We start from the raw sequence: 16,496 nt of genomic DNA on the forward strand, positions 1-16,496 counted from the left end.
CCCCAGCTCCACCCTCACAGAAGGTGGGCTCGGGAAGGACTGAACAAGAATTGCAGTGTTTGTGCCCCTCCGTCCTCCCAAATGGAGCCGAGCCCAGACCAGTGGGAGTCCCGACAGGATGGGGGGCAATCCCTGCGGCTGGTGGGCAACCTGGAAAGGCCTCGGAGAAATCCTAGCTTAGCATTTCAGTTTTTTCTTCTGTAAGCTGCCGACACTTGAGACAGGACCTTCAGCGCAGCGTGGAGCTGTCAGCGTGTGCAGGTGCTGGGGCCAAGCAGGCCGCTGCGCAGCCTTCCCTTCTTCCCAGGCCTTCCCAAAAGGCAACTCAAAGCCCTCCCCAGAACTTGCCAAAAATCCACAGGCACAGTCCAACTTCGCCCATTGTCAGATGAGGAGCCCGAGGCCTGGTGAGGGGCAGTGCCCTGCCCAAGGACACTGGCCAGTTGGGGTGAGTCCCCAGACTCCAGGAACTCAGGGACAGGAATGGCCATGCCTCAGGGGTCCAGCTTATTCACTGCAGCAACTGCAGGCAAGCACCTGGCCCCAGGTGGGCATGGAGGAGGTCACTGTCACCCCCTGCAGGCCACTGGGCAGAGTCAGGCTGCACCACCACCACCCGTGTGATGCCAAGTGCGGTGCCAAAATCAACATGTGGCCCACCCCACCGGGCCCCCTGAGGACCCCCATCACAGAGGGCTGCAACGAGGTCGGTGCAGGTCCAGAAACACAGTGGCTTCTCCCGTCCAGAGACGCCTGCAGACATGGCCCTCAGCCCTGGGTCCTCTTTTGCAGGGCCAGCCCCGTCCCATCGTGCAGAGGTGAAGCCCAGCTCAACTCGCCCCAGCTTGCTGGTGAGGGAATGACCGGGAAGGGACGAGGCCCTTGGGCAGATCTGAGCCACCAGCCCCCCAACCCAGAGCACCCAGAGTGGGGAGAGCACCTTAGCCGCCATCCCCCGACAGCCTGATGGCCCAAGGGCCTGAACACGGTGGGGTATCTTCTGAGACCCCAGCTCCAAAATTCATGCAGATTCAATGCTTTATTCCATAATATATCTGGGCATGTTTTTATATAAAAATAACAGTTTTCCCCTAGTTCTTGCTCTAGGAAAACATGTCATGCTTGCCGTGTGGCTTTATGTATTGTCCCTCTACCCCGGCCCTGTTGGGCCCAGAGCCAAGGCCATGGGGCTGCTGAACAGACAGGCGAGGGGCAGGCAGGGCACCCCCAGGCCGGCAGGTGGAGGGCTGGGGTGTAGATTCCGTGTGGGGCCGGCTTGCGGGTTGCTGGGCCCGGGGCCCTCACTCTTCTCTGCTGCCTTCACTGATGGAGGTAGGCGTCCAGCCACATGTCACCAGACTTCTTTAGGGACCTGGAGGGACGGGTGGGTGTTAGGGATGCAGCTGCAAGATCCTAACACCGCTAGACCGCCATGATGAGTGTAAGTGGGGACATCCCCATTCCCTGTGGGCCCCCTTCCATGTGGCACAGGCAACTGCACAGGGCCAGGTTGTGGGCTGGGAGAAGAGGCTAATTGCTCACTAGCCAGAGTGGAATCCAGGCATGAGCCTGGGGGGGTTCCCTGTCCCTCCCTCACCCAGTTCTCCCTGTTGCCTCCTCCTGCTGGGGCCATGACCCAGAGACACACAGGACATGGAGCCTGCCCACCAGGAGCCCAGGCTTGGGCAGAGGAGCCAGAAGTATCAACAACTCGCTCAGAAGCCCTATCCCAGGTGCTCTACAGGGACTGAGCCGAATGGCAGGGGCTCAGAGGATCAGGCTGGGATGGATGGTGAAGGAGAAGCGGGAGTCTGAACACCAGTACAGAAGGAAAGGCATCTGAGTAAAGGGAACAGCATGTGCAAAGGCACAGAAGACCTAGAATCTGACCTCTGCACCCCTCCTCCAAGGTGACCGCCAGGGCTGAACCCCATCACCCCTCACCTGGATGGCTGCGGGGGCCTCTGCTCTACACTTTTCTAGTTTGATTCCTGCCTTGCCCGTGTATTCCCAGTCAGGGCGCCTTTCCAAGATGTGAGCCGGGCATGTCCCCCCTCCCCTCGGGTGCACACCAGCACGCTCCTGCCTCAGGCCTTCGCACTGCTATGCCCTTCCACAGATGCCCCCGTGGCCAGCCCTCCTCCTCCCTGTCTCGGCTCACATGTCAGCTTCTCAACACTGCCCGCTCTGTTAAAAATTGCAACTCCAGCGGCAACTTGGATGAAACTGGAGGCCATTATCCTAAGTGAAGTAACTCAGGGACAGAAAAATAAATGCTACATGTTCTCATTTTTAAGTGGGAGCTAAGCTATGGCTACGCAAGGACACACAGAGTGGGATAATGGACATTGGGAGCTCACAGGGGTGAGGGGTGAGGAATGGAAAATTACCTGCAGGGTACAATGTGCAATATCCAGGTGATGGCTATGCCGAAAACCCAGACTGCACCTCTATACAATATATACACAGAATTCAACTTGTGCCCCCCTAGATATAGTAACATTTTTAAAAGGGAAAAAAATTACAACCACTGCCTGGCCCACTTCTCATCCCCTCCCCCTCCTCCACACTTAGGGTTTTTGTGGCTGTTTTGCCAAAGTGTATCTCGCATTTTCCGTAGTTTACTCATTTGTTATTCTATAATAGCTGCTTGCAGAAACGCAGGGGCTTTGGCCTGTGTTGCTCACTGACTGTAGGAAAACAGCTTGTTGCACGGCGAGTGACGCCACCTTCAAGTGAAACTGCCGTGATGACCAATGTCCGACCCCTGCATACCACGGTATTGTGCAGCAAGCTCTGGGAACAATACCCACAGCATAGACAAACCCTCGTGAAAATGCTTATCTAACCTCCCCAGAAGTCACGAGTTTCCCCAGAAAGTCTGGGAGGCGACCAGCTGCACAGGTTTTACCCAAAAGGCCTGCTACATAGAGGCTATCTGTGGAGGGTGGGTGCGGGCATCATCGTCTCATGGCCACCTGAGACATCACTTCTGTTTGTAAGTCCCTATTAAATGTTTCTTTCTGGAAAACTGAATTTGTCAGCCTCTTTCTTCGGTCTCTGAGCCCCGGGGCCTTTGGGGGTAGGTCTGCATAGACCTGCTCACCGCAGAACACGGATGTGTTTGGAGGACGGGGCCTGAGCCCATGGCGGGGGCTCTGTAAATCCTCACGGTGCGAATGCACACTGGGAAGGAGGGAGGGTCCACGCTGAGGACGGAAAGGCCCTCATGCCAGCTCTTAGGGAGGGGCTCACGTGGCTGCTTGGGAGGGGCTGCCCAGGACCAGGGCGGGCGAGGCCCCTACCCAGGGCCACCACTGTGAGCCGAGGGGCTGGGCTGCAGCCTCACCTGACGATGTCCACTATCGCGGTGAGGAAGGGCTTCACCTCATAGTTGAGGCCGTGCTTGGCACACAGTGCCTGGACCAGCGGGGCCATCCTGCGGTAGTTGTGCCTTGGCATCTTTGGGAAGAGGCTGGGGGTGGGGAGCGTGCGCTGGCACCTGAGGTTGGGGGACTACCACGGGTAGCCCCGCCCACTCCTCACCTCCTAGGCCCTACTCACCACCTCTCCCAGGACCCCCAGTGAGTCCAGGGATCCTGTCTTGGCCTCCCCAGGAAAGACTGAAAAGAGGCTCCTGGTCTGCCCCCGGGCTCAGGCCTCACCCCCACCCGTGGGGCCTCCGGGACCTGCACTCACTGGTGCTCAATCTGGAAGGTGAGGTGCCCGGTGAACCAGTCCATGAAGAACGAGGGCTCCACATTGCAGGTGGCCACCAGCTGCCAGGAGCCAGTGGGGCACAGGTGAGAGAGGCTGTCACGGAGCCCTGACCCCATGCCACACCCCATGTAGCCCCATCAGGGCCCCGTCCGTCCTTGCCTGCTGGCATCCCAGCCCGCCCCACCCCTGCGGCCCACCTGAGAGCTGGCCCAGTCCCGGTGCTTCTCTGGGCCGATCTCTTTGGGGAGGTGGTTCATCTGTGTGATCCCCACGAACCAGATGCCCTCCAGGACCCTGTGGGGGAGGCTCGGGCACTGCCCATGTCCAGCTTGACACTTAGGCACCCTGAGTGGAGGCTGGAGGGTGGCTGTTCCCCAGACAGGGGCCCCAGCTTGCTCATCTGTACAATGGGACTGTGGTACTCGCTCCCCACCTGGTGTTTAAAGAAGCTGAACAGGGCAGGGTCTACCACAAGGCTGAGCCCAGGGTGTCACTGCTATGAGGGTGGACATCCACGGGGCCACTTGCAAGCCAGGCCGCTTCCCCCAAACCCGCCATCCCCAGGATGCTGCCACACGCATGTTTATCTGATCCCCCAACAACCCGGGGAGGCAGGACTGCCGGCCCCATTCTGCAGATGGGGAAATGGAGGCTCTGAGGCGGGAGGACTGTGGACAGGACACCTTCCACCCGTGTATGACCTCCCCACACCCTGCCATTCGAATCTGGCCATACCTGACAGCAACAAAGAAGAGCAGTGCCCCAGGGACGCCATAGAAGGGAACATAGGACAAGAAGAAGCGGGCATAGAAGCTGGCAGCTCAGAGCAAGTCCTGCAGAGGAGGGCAGAGGAGATACTGAGTGGTCTCCAGGCGGTGGGGGTCTGGGGGCCTGGCAGGTGGTGGGGGGCTGGGTTCATCCACCCCTTCTGCTTGGCTTGCCTTGGAGCCTGGGACAGCACACTGGCCCTCTCTGGGTTTTCTCAGTTGGGTAAAGGGACAGGGTCCCCACCCTGCTAGCTCACAAGGCTGACCTCGGAGGTGAAGGTGCCATACACGGTGTGCAGGGACACAGGCCTGGCAGAGTCAGCCCAGCAATACCCCCCAAGGAGGACACCCCCGCTGAGAGCATCCACACCATGCCCCATGCGCACACCCACCATACACGCAGCCATGTGCACACTTGAGCACACACATCCAGTCACGTGCACACTCGCGCTTCTCTTGTGTGCACACACACATGAGGCACACTGTTGCATGCACGTGTGCACCGTTTGCCTTCCTGGGCAGGTGCTGCCCCCTGAGGCCCCACCTGCTGCCACACAGCCGTCTGCCTGGGGTCCTGAGCAGTCCACTCACCGCCCACTGCATGTGCTTCAGCATGTACTTCAGGTTTTCCGTCTCGAAGTTCACCAGGACGAGCATCGGTGGGCCGACTGTGAGAAGGAGCAGGATAGAGCTCAGGGGCAGGGCTGGATGCCGAGGCAGGGTGGGAAGCTGGGCGCAGGGGCTCTGTCACTCCAGGAATGCCCATGGGATGCCAGTGCTGGTCCCATCCAGCTGGGATGACCCCACATGACCAAGGTCTGGGCCACCCTCATTCCCTCCATGTCCAGGCCTCCCCAGGCTGGCCCTGGCCCCACCGCCCTCTGCCTCCCGCCTCCCTTCTCCGGCCTTGAATCCCCACTGTCTGACCCAGTATTGCCGAACACTCTAGGGCTCCGGATCACGCTGATGTGAGGGGAAAGCAGGGATGTGACTGCACATGGCTGGAAGGCACCCCAGGCCAAGGGACCAGCCTGGGCAAAGGCGCGGTGCTGGCAGAGTGAGAGACGCTGCTGGCCGGGGCGACCCAAGCAGAGCTGAGACGACGCCCTGGAGGGGGAGGGTTAACAGGTGCACCCTGCCACTGGGGGTGGCTGGGAGCAGTCCAGGACAGCAGGGAGGACAGTGCAGGCTTGGGGACGCCCCCACCCCCAGGAGGACAAATGGCCACTCACTCAGGAAGTACAGGTGCTGGTGGTTATAGGGTAAGTATCTGAGCTTCTTCTTGCCATACTGTGAAGACAAGCGCTGGCTGGGAGAGCGGCTCCCCAGGCCCTCCGCCCAGACCACGTCAGCGGCTGGCTGGGGCCAAGGTCAAACCAACAACTCTAGATGCTAGCAACTGGGCCCCTCAACCCCAGCAGGCTGGGAGGTGGGGAGGGGAGACCAGGGGCAGGGGCTCAGCCTGGCTAGAGTGGAGGGCTAGGTCAGAGGCCGGGCAGGGCCAGAGCGAAGGGCTTGGTCCCCCTCAGCCTCAGGCCTGGCCCAAGGGTGTCCACGTCCCTCCCCACCCACCTCCATGGAAAACTCCCCCAGGAGGATGAAAGGCGCCATAGTCACGTCTGGGTCTTTGTGGGAGACGTTGGGCTTAGCGTGGTGCTGGAAGTGGCGGAAGTTCCACCAGTGGACGGAAAAGCCCTGTGGGGGAGGAAGGGGCTCTGTGGGGTAGGGCCAGGCCATGCCCACCACTCTCTGCCCAGACACTGGGGCAGATGCGGCACAGCACCCCCACTTGGTGCCCCCACTCAGCGCCTGGCTGCCCACCCCACCGCCACCCTCACCGTCAGCTGCCCCATCACAAACTGGTGGGCCACTTGGTTCCACCTGGGCTTCCTGAAGACGCAGGCGTGGCCCAGGTCGTGCTGCAGATACCAACTCTGAACCTGGGGAGAGAGGCAGGGTCAGGAGCCGCTGGGAGGGAGCCCATGCAGGGACGGGACTCCCAGTGCCTGGCTCCAGCCAGGGAGGAGGGTGCTGGCTGTCTGGGGCCCCAGCCCTGGAGCCCCCGTGGACCCTTCCAGCTCGCAGGGCACACCCGCGGCTAACGCTCCATTTCAAGACCCTTGTGGGCAGGCTTTCTCTTCTTACAGAAAGGACAAGTGAGTCTCAGGGAGGCGGAGGGCTTGGAAGTCTGCCATGGAGCTGGTTCCCGCCCTGTGCTTGCTTGCACAGGATTTATTAAACAAGGGACTCCCGAGACTCACTTAGAACACAGCTCGACCCCCAGACGTGCTGTGTGGGCCCTGCGGCTGTTCACTCATTCACCCATTCGTTCATTCACTTATTCAGCAAATATGTCCAGAGTGCTGGGCCCCAGGTATGCTGGGCGGTCTGGCGTGGCTGCCAGGCGGTGCTGCGGTCACCTGGGAGGCAGCCAGGAGGAGGGTGGCGAGGGTGCTGGGCACCCAGCCAGGGCCCAGCAGGAGGATGAGGAGCCAGGCCAGCACCTCCATGGCCAGGATGTGGCCCAGGAGCAGAGCGAAGAAGGCAGGACTGGCCTCGAACAGCTTCATGTCCTCGGCTGCCTGGCGCAGGGCTCGGAAGTCCTCAACCAGCTGGGCCTGCCAGGGTGGAGCGGCTGGTCAGCCGGGGAAGTGAGGCCCCGTTGCCTTCAGGAGGTTCCCAGGGCTCCTCAAGCCCCAGCCACTCCTCCCAGTGCCAGGTCCAAGGGGTGTGGCCAAAAGAGGATGGCAGCGTGAGAGCACCCAGCCCGGTGTGAGCTGGGGACTAGCTGGTGGCGAAGTCTCCTCCTCGTCCCAAAGGTGTGAGGTGGGTGAGAAGCCAGAGTCAGCAGAGAACCCCTGGAGCCCAGCTCATTAAAGTCCTCGCTGGAGACGGGGCCCAGAGGGGAGAAGGGGCTCGCCTGGGGGCCTGGCAAGCGCCCTGAGCCAGTGCTGGCTCTGGAGCCCTGGGCTCCTGCAGGGCATCGCCGCAGCTTCGCTACTGGCGATGCGGCAGTGCGCCTCAGCCTCCCAGCGCCCCCACCCGGGGCTGAGCCTCCACCACAGCCCTGCTCACGTTCTGGCCTCTGTCCTGGCCGGGCTCCTCCGGGGCCAGCTCTCCGATCAGCAGGGGCTGGAGGAACTTGCGCACAAAACCAAGATCCTGGTGGAAGGTGAGGAAGGCATCCTGAAGGAGAGCAGACAGTTAGGAGGACAGGCAGACGGACAGCTGGAGCAGTACCCAGAGGCGGCCGGCAGAGACAGGGCGGAAGAACAGTTGGTGGGCGGGCAGAAAGTCAGCAGGTTGTTCAGCAGCCAACAAAACAGGACCAGTGGGTCAGCCTTGCCCATGGTCCTTCCTGGTCCTCCCTAAGCCCTGGTAAGCGACTTGTCATCCCTCACCAGCCGTGCTCCATCCACTTCACCCAGCACACGGACTCCTCTCCAGAGTGCTCTCCCTAGGGTAACTGGCTTTGTGTCCCAGGATGGCCACAGGCTAACTTCATGGCACAGGAACTCTGGGAATTTCCTGGCAGGAAGGCGTCTGTTGCCTGGACATAGAACAGCCGATGGGCAGCCAGGCTGGTGAGAGGTGCTGCTGGAGTCGGCCCTGCAGGATGGCTGCCCCCCACGACCTTAGCCCCAAGGCTTGGGATGGGGCGCCTGAGGTCTGGACTCAGACCACAAAGGCCACTGGGCTGGTCCAACCCCCGGTGTGCCCTGTGGACCCATCGTGAACAGAGATTGCGGTTGCCTTCCTCAACCACCTCACAGCCTTGTGGCCTGAATAGACCAGGTATTTCTGGCAGCTCCAGCCCAGTGTTTGGGGTCTTGAGGGAGCTAAGAGATGGCCTAGAGCAGCCCCTTCCTATTAAAGACAGGAATGTAACCAGACAAGGCCACCCAGCAAACGGGGAGCCATGCAGAGCTGTCCCACTGCACTCTACAGTTTGTAGGGCACACTCACACTTAAGAGCCAGCAACATTTACTGAACACAAACTAGTACGTGGTGGCCCTGGGGCCGTGGAGTTAAGAAAGCACAGTTCTGTCCTTGGCCAGCTCACTGTCTGGCCCAGTTCTCCCCACTTTACAGAGCAGGAAACTGAGGCTCAGAGTTAGGACACGCCTGGTTCAAGGTGGCTCAGAGCCTCCAATGACAGAGCCAGGACCCAGCCCCAGGTGGCAGAGAGTTGTTTGTTGTTTTCGTTTTTGGGTTGTTTTTTTTTTGCCCCCAACAGATCTTATTGGCCACGAATAAATGAGAAAACTGCCAGGTGGAGGTGTCAGGGACCCAAGCTAAAGGTAAGTCAGGAATTCCACATGCGAGGGCCCCCAGCGTCGGCCTGGCACCAAACAGGAAAGAGCCATGAATAAAAGCTCTCTGTGGTCCGCCCCCTCATCTGCCCTCATCCTGTCCTACAGGTTGAAAAGGCCAGAGCAGGCACCCATGAGACCCTCGAAGGGAGGCCAGGGCTCAGCCAGGCTGAGGCAGAGGAGCTGTGCACCTCATCCAACCCACGATGCCCTGGCAGAAAGGCAGACACGCACATCCACACTCATCTGTGCACGCGGCGCCCACATGGCGCCCATGCACCAGGCCCCCTCGCCAGGCGCCCACAGCCTGAGTCAGCCCGGCTATGCTGCCCCCTCGGGCCAGTGCCCAGCCCCTCAGAGAGGATTTCTCTCAGTTTTTAGAATTTCAGGAGGAGTCTCACCCTAACTCCTCTGCTTGCTGGGGTTAAGGGGGGAAGAGAGACTGCCCAACCCATGGGAGGAGGCAGTGGGCAGAGAACAGGTGGCCCTGGCAACAGGAAGGGTGACAGTCATGGGACAGGACAGAATCTCCTCTGCTGCCTAAAGTTCCACGGTTAGGGATTCATCCCCTCAGGTCTTGAAGACCTTCCTGGTACCTAGTGTGGCCAGCCCAGAAATTTGATGGTCAATAACAGAGCACCATGGCCCTATTCTCAAGGTGGGGGACTGAGCAAAAGGGGCTGATAGGTCTGTTCCAAGAGGGTGCTCCACCACTGGGCTCCCACCAGATGGTCCCGTGGGGCCGGGCCACAGCCAGCCTTGTCTAGACAGGGGCTGTGAAGGTGAAGTCGGGGTCCCCAGAGACCAGCCTCTTCCCGGGGTGACTGTGCTCCCCAAGGAGGCCCACCCAGCCTGGCTGGCAAAGTCCTCCCACGTGCAGCTGCTAGCCCAGAAGAGGTGAGTCACTCACTGCCCCTCAGAGCCATTTACAGCAACTCTTGGGAAAGCCACAGACCTTCCGGCTCTGCCCAGCCCCCAGCCTCTGGTAGCACATCCCTGTCAAGCCCTGGGGACCCTGCCCTGCCCCGAGCACCTAGCAAGCACCTAGCACAAGTGACCTGGTCTGAGGAACCTCAGAGCGACAGGGAGGGCCCTCGCCTAGGGCGGGCTCTGTCCACCAAGACACGCCCACCTCTGAGAGCCCCTTTCTCCCCCACAGACCTGCTCTGGAGACAGCCTGCGGTCCTCCATGCAGGGAGGTGGCCTCCTCACCCCACCACGCCAGCCACTAGCTAGTCTGTCCCAACTCTCGGTCCCGGGGGTGGAGGTCAAAGGTCAGAAGGGAGGAAGGATGCTAAGGTCCCGCAGGTGGAGGGGGACACGGTGCCCACGGCCCAGGCCCCGGCGGACGCCAGGCTCTACCCCGCCGTTGGTGCCTTCTTTACCGTGGCGTCCTCAGCGCCGTAGTGGCCGATGAGCCGGCTGCCCCCCGGGTGCCGCTGTGCCCAGCGGCTGATGTTGTAGACGCGACGCTCGATGACCAGCCACGTGTCGCCAGGCAGGTCGTGCCGGCGGATCTCCTCCCAGCGGAAGGTGGGCAGCGGCGCCCCCGGCCGCACGGGCCCTTCCCCCGGCCCCCGCTCCCCTCGGGGCTCCCCGACGCCACCCATGGCTGCGCGCGAAAGTCCTGGGACGTTCCCGAGACCCGATCGAGACACCAAGGGAAGCGAGGTGGCGTCCCCGGGGTCTCCGCGGCTCCCGGCCCCGCCCTGCCGCTGCGGCCGCCGTACGAGCGTGCGGGCTCTCGGCGCAGGCAACTTTTCGCTGCCTTATAACCGCGGTGGCAGCGCCCGCCTCGCCTCGCCCTCCCCTGCTCCCGGCTTCCGGGCGGCCACCCCGCGCCGGCTCCAATCCCCGCAGCGCCGCGGCCACCATCGGCCGGCCGGGGAGGGCGGGGTCGCCCCTCCCAGGAGGGCCGCGGCCACCACGCTCAGCCCTGCCCGCAGGGCATTGTCCCGCCCCGGCTCCCCGGGCTCCTGGCTCGGCCGGGGGCGGGGGCCGGCGCTCAGCGCACACGTTGTGCCCGCCCCGCGGCGCCCTATGGGGCCCAGGCGGAGTCCAGGTCTGTGCCCTTGGAAGGACAGGCCAGGGGTCTGGGGCCTTCCAGCTGCGCGTCCTAGAACGTTAAATCCGGAGCGCCCAGAGGTGGGACACTATCTCGGGGTGACTGCAAACAGCTTTCCAACAAGGGACCCCAACGTCTGCGCGACGAGGCCACTCCCACCGCCGCTGCTGCTCCTGCGGAGCCCTCTGCTGGGGGCCGGTGGTCTCCCCGATGCCCGCCATCGGGACTGCTGGGCTGGGTATACTGGGGCTGGCCACTGGGAAGGAAGAGGAGCCGACCTTCTTCAACCCCACCCCCTCCCTTTTTTTACTATAAAATAAATTCAAGGCCTTTGACAGCGTAGGTAGCTCCCCAATTTGCTCTGTTGTGTTTTTTTGTTTGGTTTTTTTTTTTTTTTTGAGATAAAGACACCCGTTCCTAAAAGTTGAGTTCAAACCAACAAGGAATAGAAATCAGGCTAAGGGACACGGTGGCTCACACCTGTAAGCTTAGCACTTTGGGAGGCTGAGGTGGGAGGATTACTTGAGGTCAGGAGTTAGAGGCTGCAGTGAGCTGTGATTGCACCACTGCACTCCTGCCTGGGTGACGGAGTGAGACCCTGTCTCAAAAAAAAAAAAAGAAAAGAAAAAGAAAAGAAAAAAAAGTCAGGCTAAGGTTACCTCCAGAGCAGTGGTTGTCAAACTTGAACACCCTTCAGAACCACCTGGAAGGCTTATTGAAACTGACTACTGGGCCCTACCCGCAGAGTGTGACTCCACAGGTCTGGTGCGGGGCAGGGGCCTGCATGTCTAACAAGTTCCCAGGTGTTGCTGATGTGCTGGTTTGGGGATATACTTACAGAACCCTAAGTATAGATTTCTGATATGCTAATATTTTGTCTTAGTCTAACAATTTGTAGGAAACTATTGTAGCTAATATTTGTGTGACAGAAGGACCAGGGTCTGCAGAAGGACAAGAGGGGACCTTGATGTCACCATGGATGGGGGCTGCCTGAGTCCTCTCCACTGAGGTGCCCACTGAATCCTGGAACCCCCTGCTGGCACGTGTGTGGGGCTAGAGGAACGTGGCTGGGACCCCTGCCCCCGTGTGGTTACACAGCACAGGGACGAGGAAGGCAGACTCTTGGAAGAAATGCACCCTCTGCTCCAAAGTGCAGCCCGTCCACAGGGGTCGTGGCCCTTGCCGCATTTTCCGCAGCCCTCGGTGGTCAGCTGTGGCCAGCCCAGGGACCATCCAGGGGCTTTTTCCCCAGGGCCCTGATCTGGTCTCAGCCCCTATGGTGAGCTGGTTGTGGGTTGGATAGGTTAGAACCTCCACCTGCCCCAGGTGCCCCAGGGGAGATGGGGAATGGATCCCCAAGGATGTAGAGCAGGGACAGGGCTTGGGCCATGCCACCCCCTCCAGCCACTTCAGTCCAGTGTGGGGAGAGAGGTGGTGGGGCCCTTCTGCCACCCAGGTTCTGTGTTCCTGTAAAGCCCGACTGTGAGTGTCTCCTTCCCACAGCCCAGGTGAACAGCTCCCCTCGGTATTTCCCTGCAGGCTTCGGGGCCTTCCATAGGCCACTCTCCCTCTCTGGACTTCAACCCAGTGGGTCTTGCAACTTTCAGGGAGTCAGAGGGGCTAGGGGAACTTGGCACTCAATTGTCCCCAAACCCCCAAGCCAGGGCAGCCGAGGCCTCTCAGACCACGTGGAAAGGGAGAGGCATTACTCAACATTCTTGAGCTGTCATCAGGCACTGCCAAGGTTTGGGCGGTGGGAGGGGGAAGGAGAACGGGCCAGCTGAACTATTTTTATTTTTGGAGGGAGGAGCTTGAGGTTTGAGGGGAGTCCCTCAAATCTTTCAAGTGCAGCCCCTGCCTCGGTCCCTGCCAGGTTTCTCTCAGTTGCGAGCTGCCACACAGGCCTCTTGTTGGACACGTTGAAATCTCCATCCCCTGCAAAGCCACCACCTACCTCCTAGAGCCAAGTGATGTTTGTGCTGTGCGGTGGCCTGGTGGGGCGAATTTAAGAAAAACCTCTGGGCCTACCAGAAAGAGCAGTCGCAAAGCCCAGGTATTTATTCTGCGGCGGACACGCAGAGTGGACTCAGGTCAGAGCTTTAGGAGTTAGCTTTGCGTTAAAGCTCACACATCATGAGCTTGGTTATTAGGCCCCGGACACAACTCTTCTGAGAAAGGAGGGGTCTGAAGAGGTGGGAGCCACAGAGTTATGCAAGAGCTGTTTGTGGCCAGTTAGAGCAGGGACCACAGCCCTACTAGCCACCAAAGATCCTCCTGGAAGGCATCACTCTGGTGGCAGGGCAGAGCTCCTGAGAGCACCCTTTAGGAAAAAGGGGTACACGCAAATGGCCAAGAAACATATGAAAAGATGCTCAACATCACTGATCGTCAGAAGATGCAAATCAAAACCACAGTGTGATATCCCCTCACACCTGTTTGAATGGCTACTATAAAACAGGAAAATAACAATCGGGAAGGATGTGGAACCTTTGTGCACCGTTGGTGCGATTGTGAAATGGTGCAGTCACTATGTAATACAGTATGAAAGTTCCTAAAAAAATAAAAATAGAACTACCATACGATCCAGACATTCCACTTCTGGGCATATGCCCCAAAGAACTGAAGACAGAGTCTCAAAGAGATATCTGTACACCCATGTTCATAGCAGCATTGTTCACAGTAGTCAAAGGTAGAAGCAACCCAAGTGTCCACAGATGAATGGATAAGTAAAATAGGGTATATACACACAATGGAATATTATTCAGCCTTAAAAAGGAAGGAAATCCTGTCACATGGATGCACATTGAGGACATCATGCTCAGTGAAATAAGCCAGTCACATAAGGACAAATGCTGTGTGATTCTTATATGAGGTACCTAGAGCACTCAGATTTGTAGAAACAGAAAGGTTATTAAATATGAAGTGTCCAATTTCCTTAAGTACTAAGCTTGACAGTTGAAATCTCTGACATTTCACTTTGACACTTCCTATTTTTATTGTGAAGGTACATCCTCAGCCTTTCAAATGCACATTTTGGCTTGTGATTATCTTTCAAATTTTTTTTACAGCAATTTTTGGGAAACCATGGATAAGTCAAAAATTCATGTTATTTTCAAATATGAGTTCCAGTGCAGCACAGACAGCTCGAAATATCAACGAAGTGTTTGGGAGGGATGTGGCTAATGAATGCACAGTACTTCGATGGTTTGAGACGTTCCGTTCTGGTGATTTTAATCTGGAACATGTGCCATGTGGGCGACTTGAAACCAAGGTGGATAATGATGAGCTGAAAGCTGTAGTGGAAGCGAATCCATCTCTACCTACGTGTGAATTGTTATTAGCAGCAAGGTTTGACATAACTATTCCAACAATACTGGACCATTTGAAACAAATGGGCAAGGTAAAGAAGCTGGATAGATGGGCTCTGCATGAATTAAACAAGTATCAGAAGAGAAATTGTCTCAAAGCCTGCCTTTCATTGCTACCATGACATAAACGTGAACCATTCCCATACCGCATTGTTGCGTGTGATGAAAAATGGATTATTTTTGACAATCACAGGTGTTCTGCACAGTGGTTGGACAAAGATGAAGTGCCAAAACACAGTCTAACACCAAATATTCATCAAAAAAAGCTAATGGTGTCTGTTTGGTGGTCCAGTGCTGGTATTATCCACTACAGCTTCATGAACCCTGGTCAATCTATTGTAGAGGATGTCTACTGCAACCAATCGGACAGAATGATGAGGATGCTTGCGATTAAGCACCCCACATTGGTCAATAGAGACAGGCCAATCCTCTTGCAAGACAACACTCGACCATATGTCACACAAACAACGCTGCTGAAACTACAGAGACTAGGACTTGGAAACTCTCTGTCATCCACCATATTGACCGACTTTGCACTTCTTCCAGGCTTTGGATCACTTCTTGCAAGGAAAAATATTCAATTCTCAACAAGCTGTGGAAAACGCCTTTCACAATTTCATCGCCACTCGCTCTCCAGGCTTCTTCACTGCTGGCATAAACAAGCTACCATCAAGATGGCAAAACTGTGTCTATAATTTAGGTGCATACTTTTATTAATTGCACTGCTGCTTGTTTGAGATATAATAAACTACACTTTTGATTTGAAATCAGACATTTCATATTTAATGACCCAGAGAATGGTGGTTTTAGGGGCTGGGGAAATGGGGAAAGAGGGAGTTGTTTAATGGGTACAGTGTGTCAGTTTTGTAGAACGAAAAAGTTCTGGGCCAGGTGTGGTGGCTAGTGCCTGTAATCCCAGTACTTTTGGGAGGCCAAGGGAGGAGGATGGCTTGAGGCCAAGAGTTCAAGATGACCAGCCTGGGCAACATACTGAGACCCCGTCTCTACAAAAAACTTAAAAATTGGCTGGGTGCAGTAGCATGTGCCTGTAGCCCCAGCTACTTGGAAAGCTGAGGCTGGAGGATCACTTGAGCCCCAGAGTTTGAGGTTACAGTAAGCTCTGATCGTGCCACTGCACTGCAGCCTGGGAGACAGAGCAAGACCCTACCTCAAAAAAAAAAAAAAAAAAAAAAAGAAAAGAAAAGAAAAGAGGCCAGGTGTGGCGGGAGGACTGCTGGAGCTCGGGTCCAAGACCAGCCTGAGCAAGAGAGAGACCCCATCTCTACTAAAAATAGAAAAATTATCCTGGCGTCGTGGTGCATGCCTATAGTCCCAGTTACTCGGGAGGCTTAGGCAGGAGCTTGAGGTTGCTGTGAGCTACGATGACACCACTGCACTCTACCCAGGGGGACAGACTGAGACTCTGTCTCAAAAAAAAAAAGAAAGAAAAAAAATGTTCTGGGAATCTGTTTCAGAACAACCTAAATGCACTTAGCACTACTGAACTGTACACTTAAAAATGGTTAAGATGGTTTAGCAACTCATAGATGAGAAAACTGAGGCGCAGAGGTGCGTGCCTCTGCCGAGTACACAGCCAATCAGGACAGGTTTGGCAGATGGTGTGATCAGAGGAGCAATGCACAAGGCCCAGTCCCTCTGCCCTCAGAGGGATCGGTGCTGGCCTTTAAGAGGTGGCCAAGGAGGGCTAAAGTGACTCACATGTGCCAGGAAGCCCTTAGAGAGGCCCAAGTGGGTTACCTAGAAAATTCATTTAAGAGGAACACCACCTGTGTGGCTGATGTTAGCTAACCCTCCCCAGGCAGCTCTGAGAGCCAAAGCCCTGAGCTCCTCTGGGGAGGGCTGCCCCTCCCGATCTGGGGTAGAGTGTGGGAAAAAAACCTGGATTCAAGTTCTAGCTCTGCCACTGCCTGAGCCTGTTTCTACATCTCTTAGAACAGGTGGGGGCCTAATTCAGGGCCAGGCACATTGCGGGTGTTTAGCAAAAGGCAAGCAAGATGCTAGCTGATGCCATGAGTTCTAGTGCCAGGCTCGTTATTTCTCTCCTGGGGCCACCATTTCCTCTTTGTGACCTCTCTGTGCCTCACCTGATTCAGCTGTAAAATGGGGATAATAGTATTTTCTAAGGTTGCTGTGAGGATTAAGTGAATTAGTTCATTTTAAGTGTTTAGAACATGGTCCGTGCCCAGATACAAGCCATGGCTGGGACATACACAGGCCAGAGTGTGTTCGTGTGTATCCTCC

At 57.3% G+C, this 16,496-nt stretch overlaps 1 protein-coding gene across 1 annotated transcript; it reads right to left on the reverse strand.

Annotated features, from left to right (window-relative positions):
• Positions 1-1,320: 1,320 nt before the first annotated feature.
• Positions 1,321-10,411, reverse strand: FADS3 (fatty acid desaturase 3). Its single transcript, XM_069470105.1, is given in 12 exon segments — positions 1,321-1,372; positions 3,350-3,475; positions 3,700-3,779; positions 3,918-4,014; positions 4,456-4,553; positions 5,079-5,155; positions 5,720-5,777; positions 6,060-6,182; positions 6,326-6,427; positions 6,908-7,105; positions 7,563-7,673; positions 10,187-10,411. Coding segments are annotated over 12 exon segments (1,347 nt in total).
• Between the last annotated feature and the right edge of the window lie 6,085 nt (positions 10,412-16,496).

The sequence above is a fragment of the Eulemur rufifrons genome, chromosome 6 (genome assembly GCF_041146395.1).
Source record: "Eulemur rufifrons isolate Redbay chromosome 6, OSU_ERuf_1, whole genome shotgun sequence".
Classification (NCBI taxonomy): Eukaryota; Metazoa; Chordata; class Mammalia; order Primates; family Lemuridae; genus Eulemur; species Eulemur rufifrons.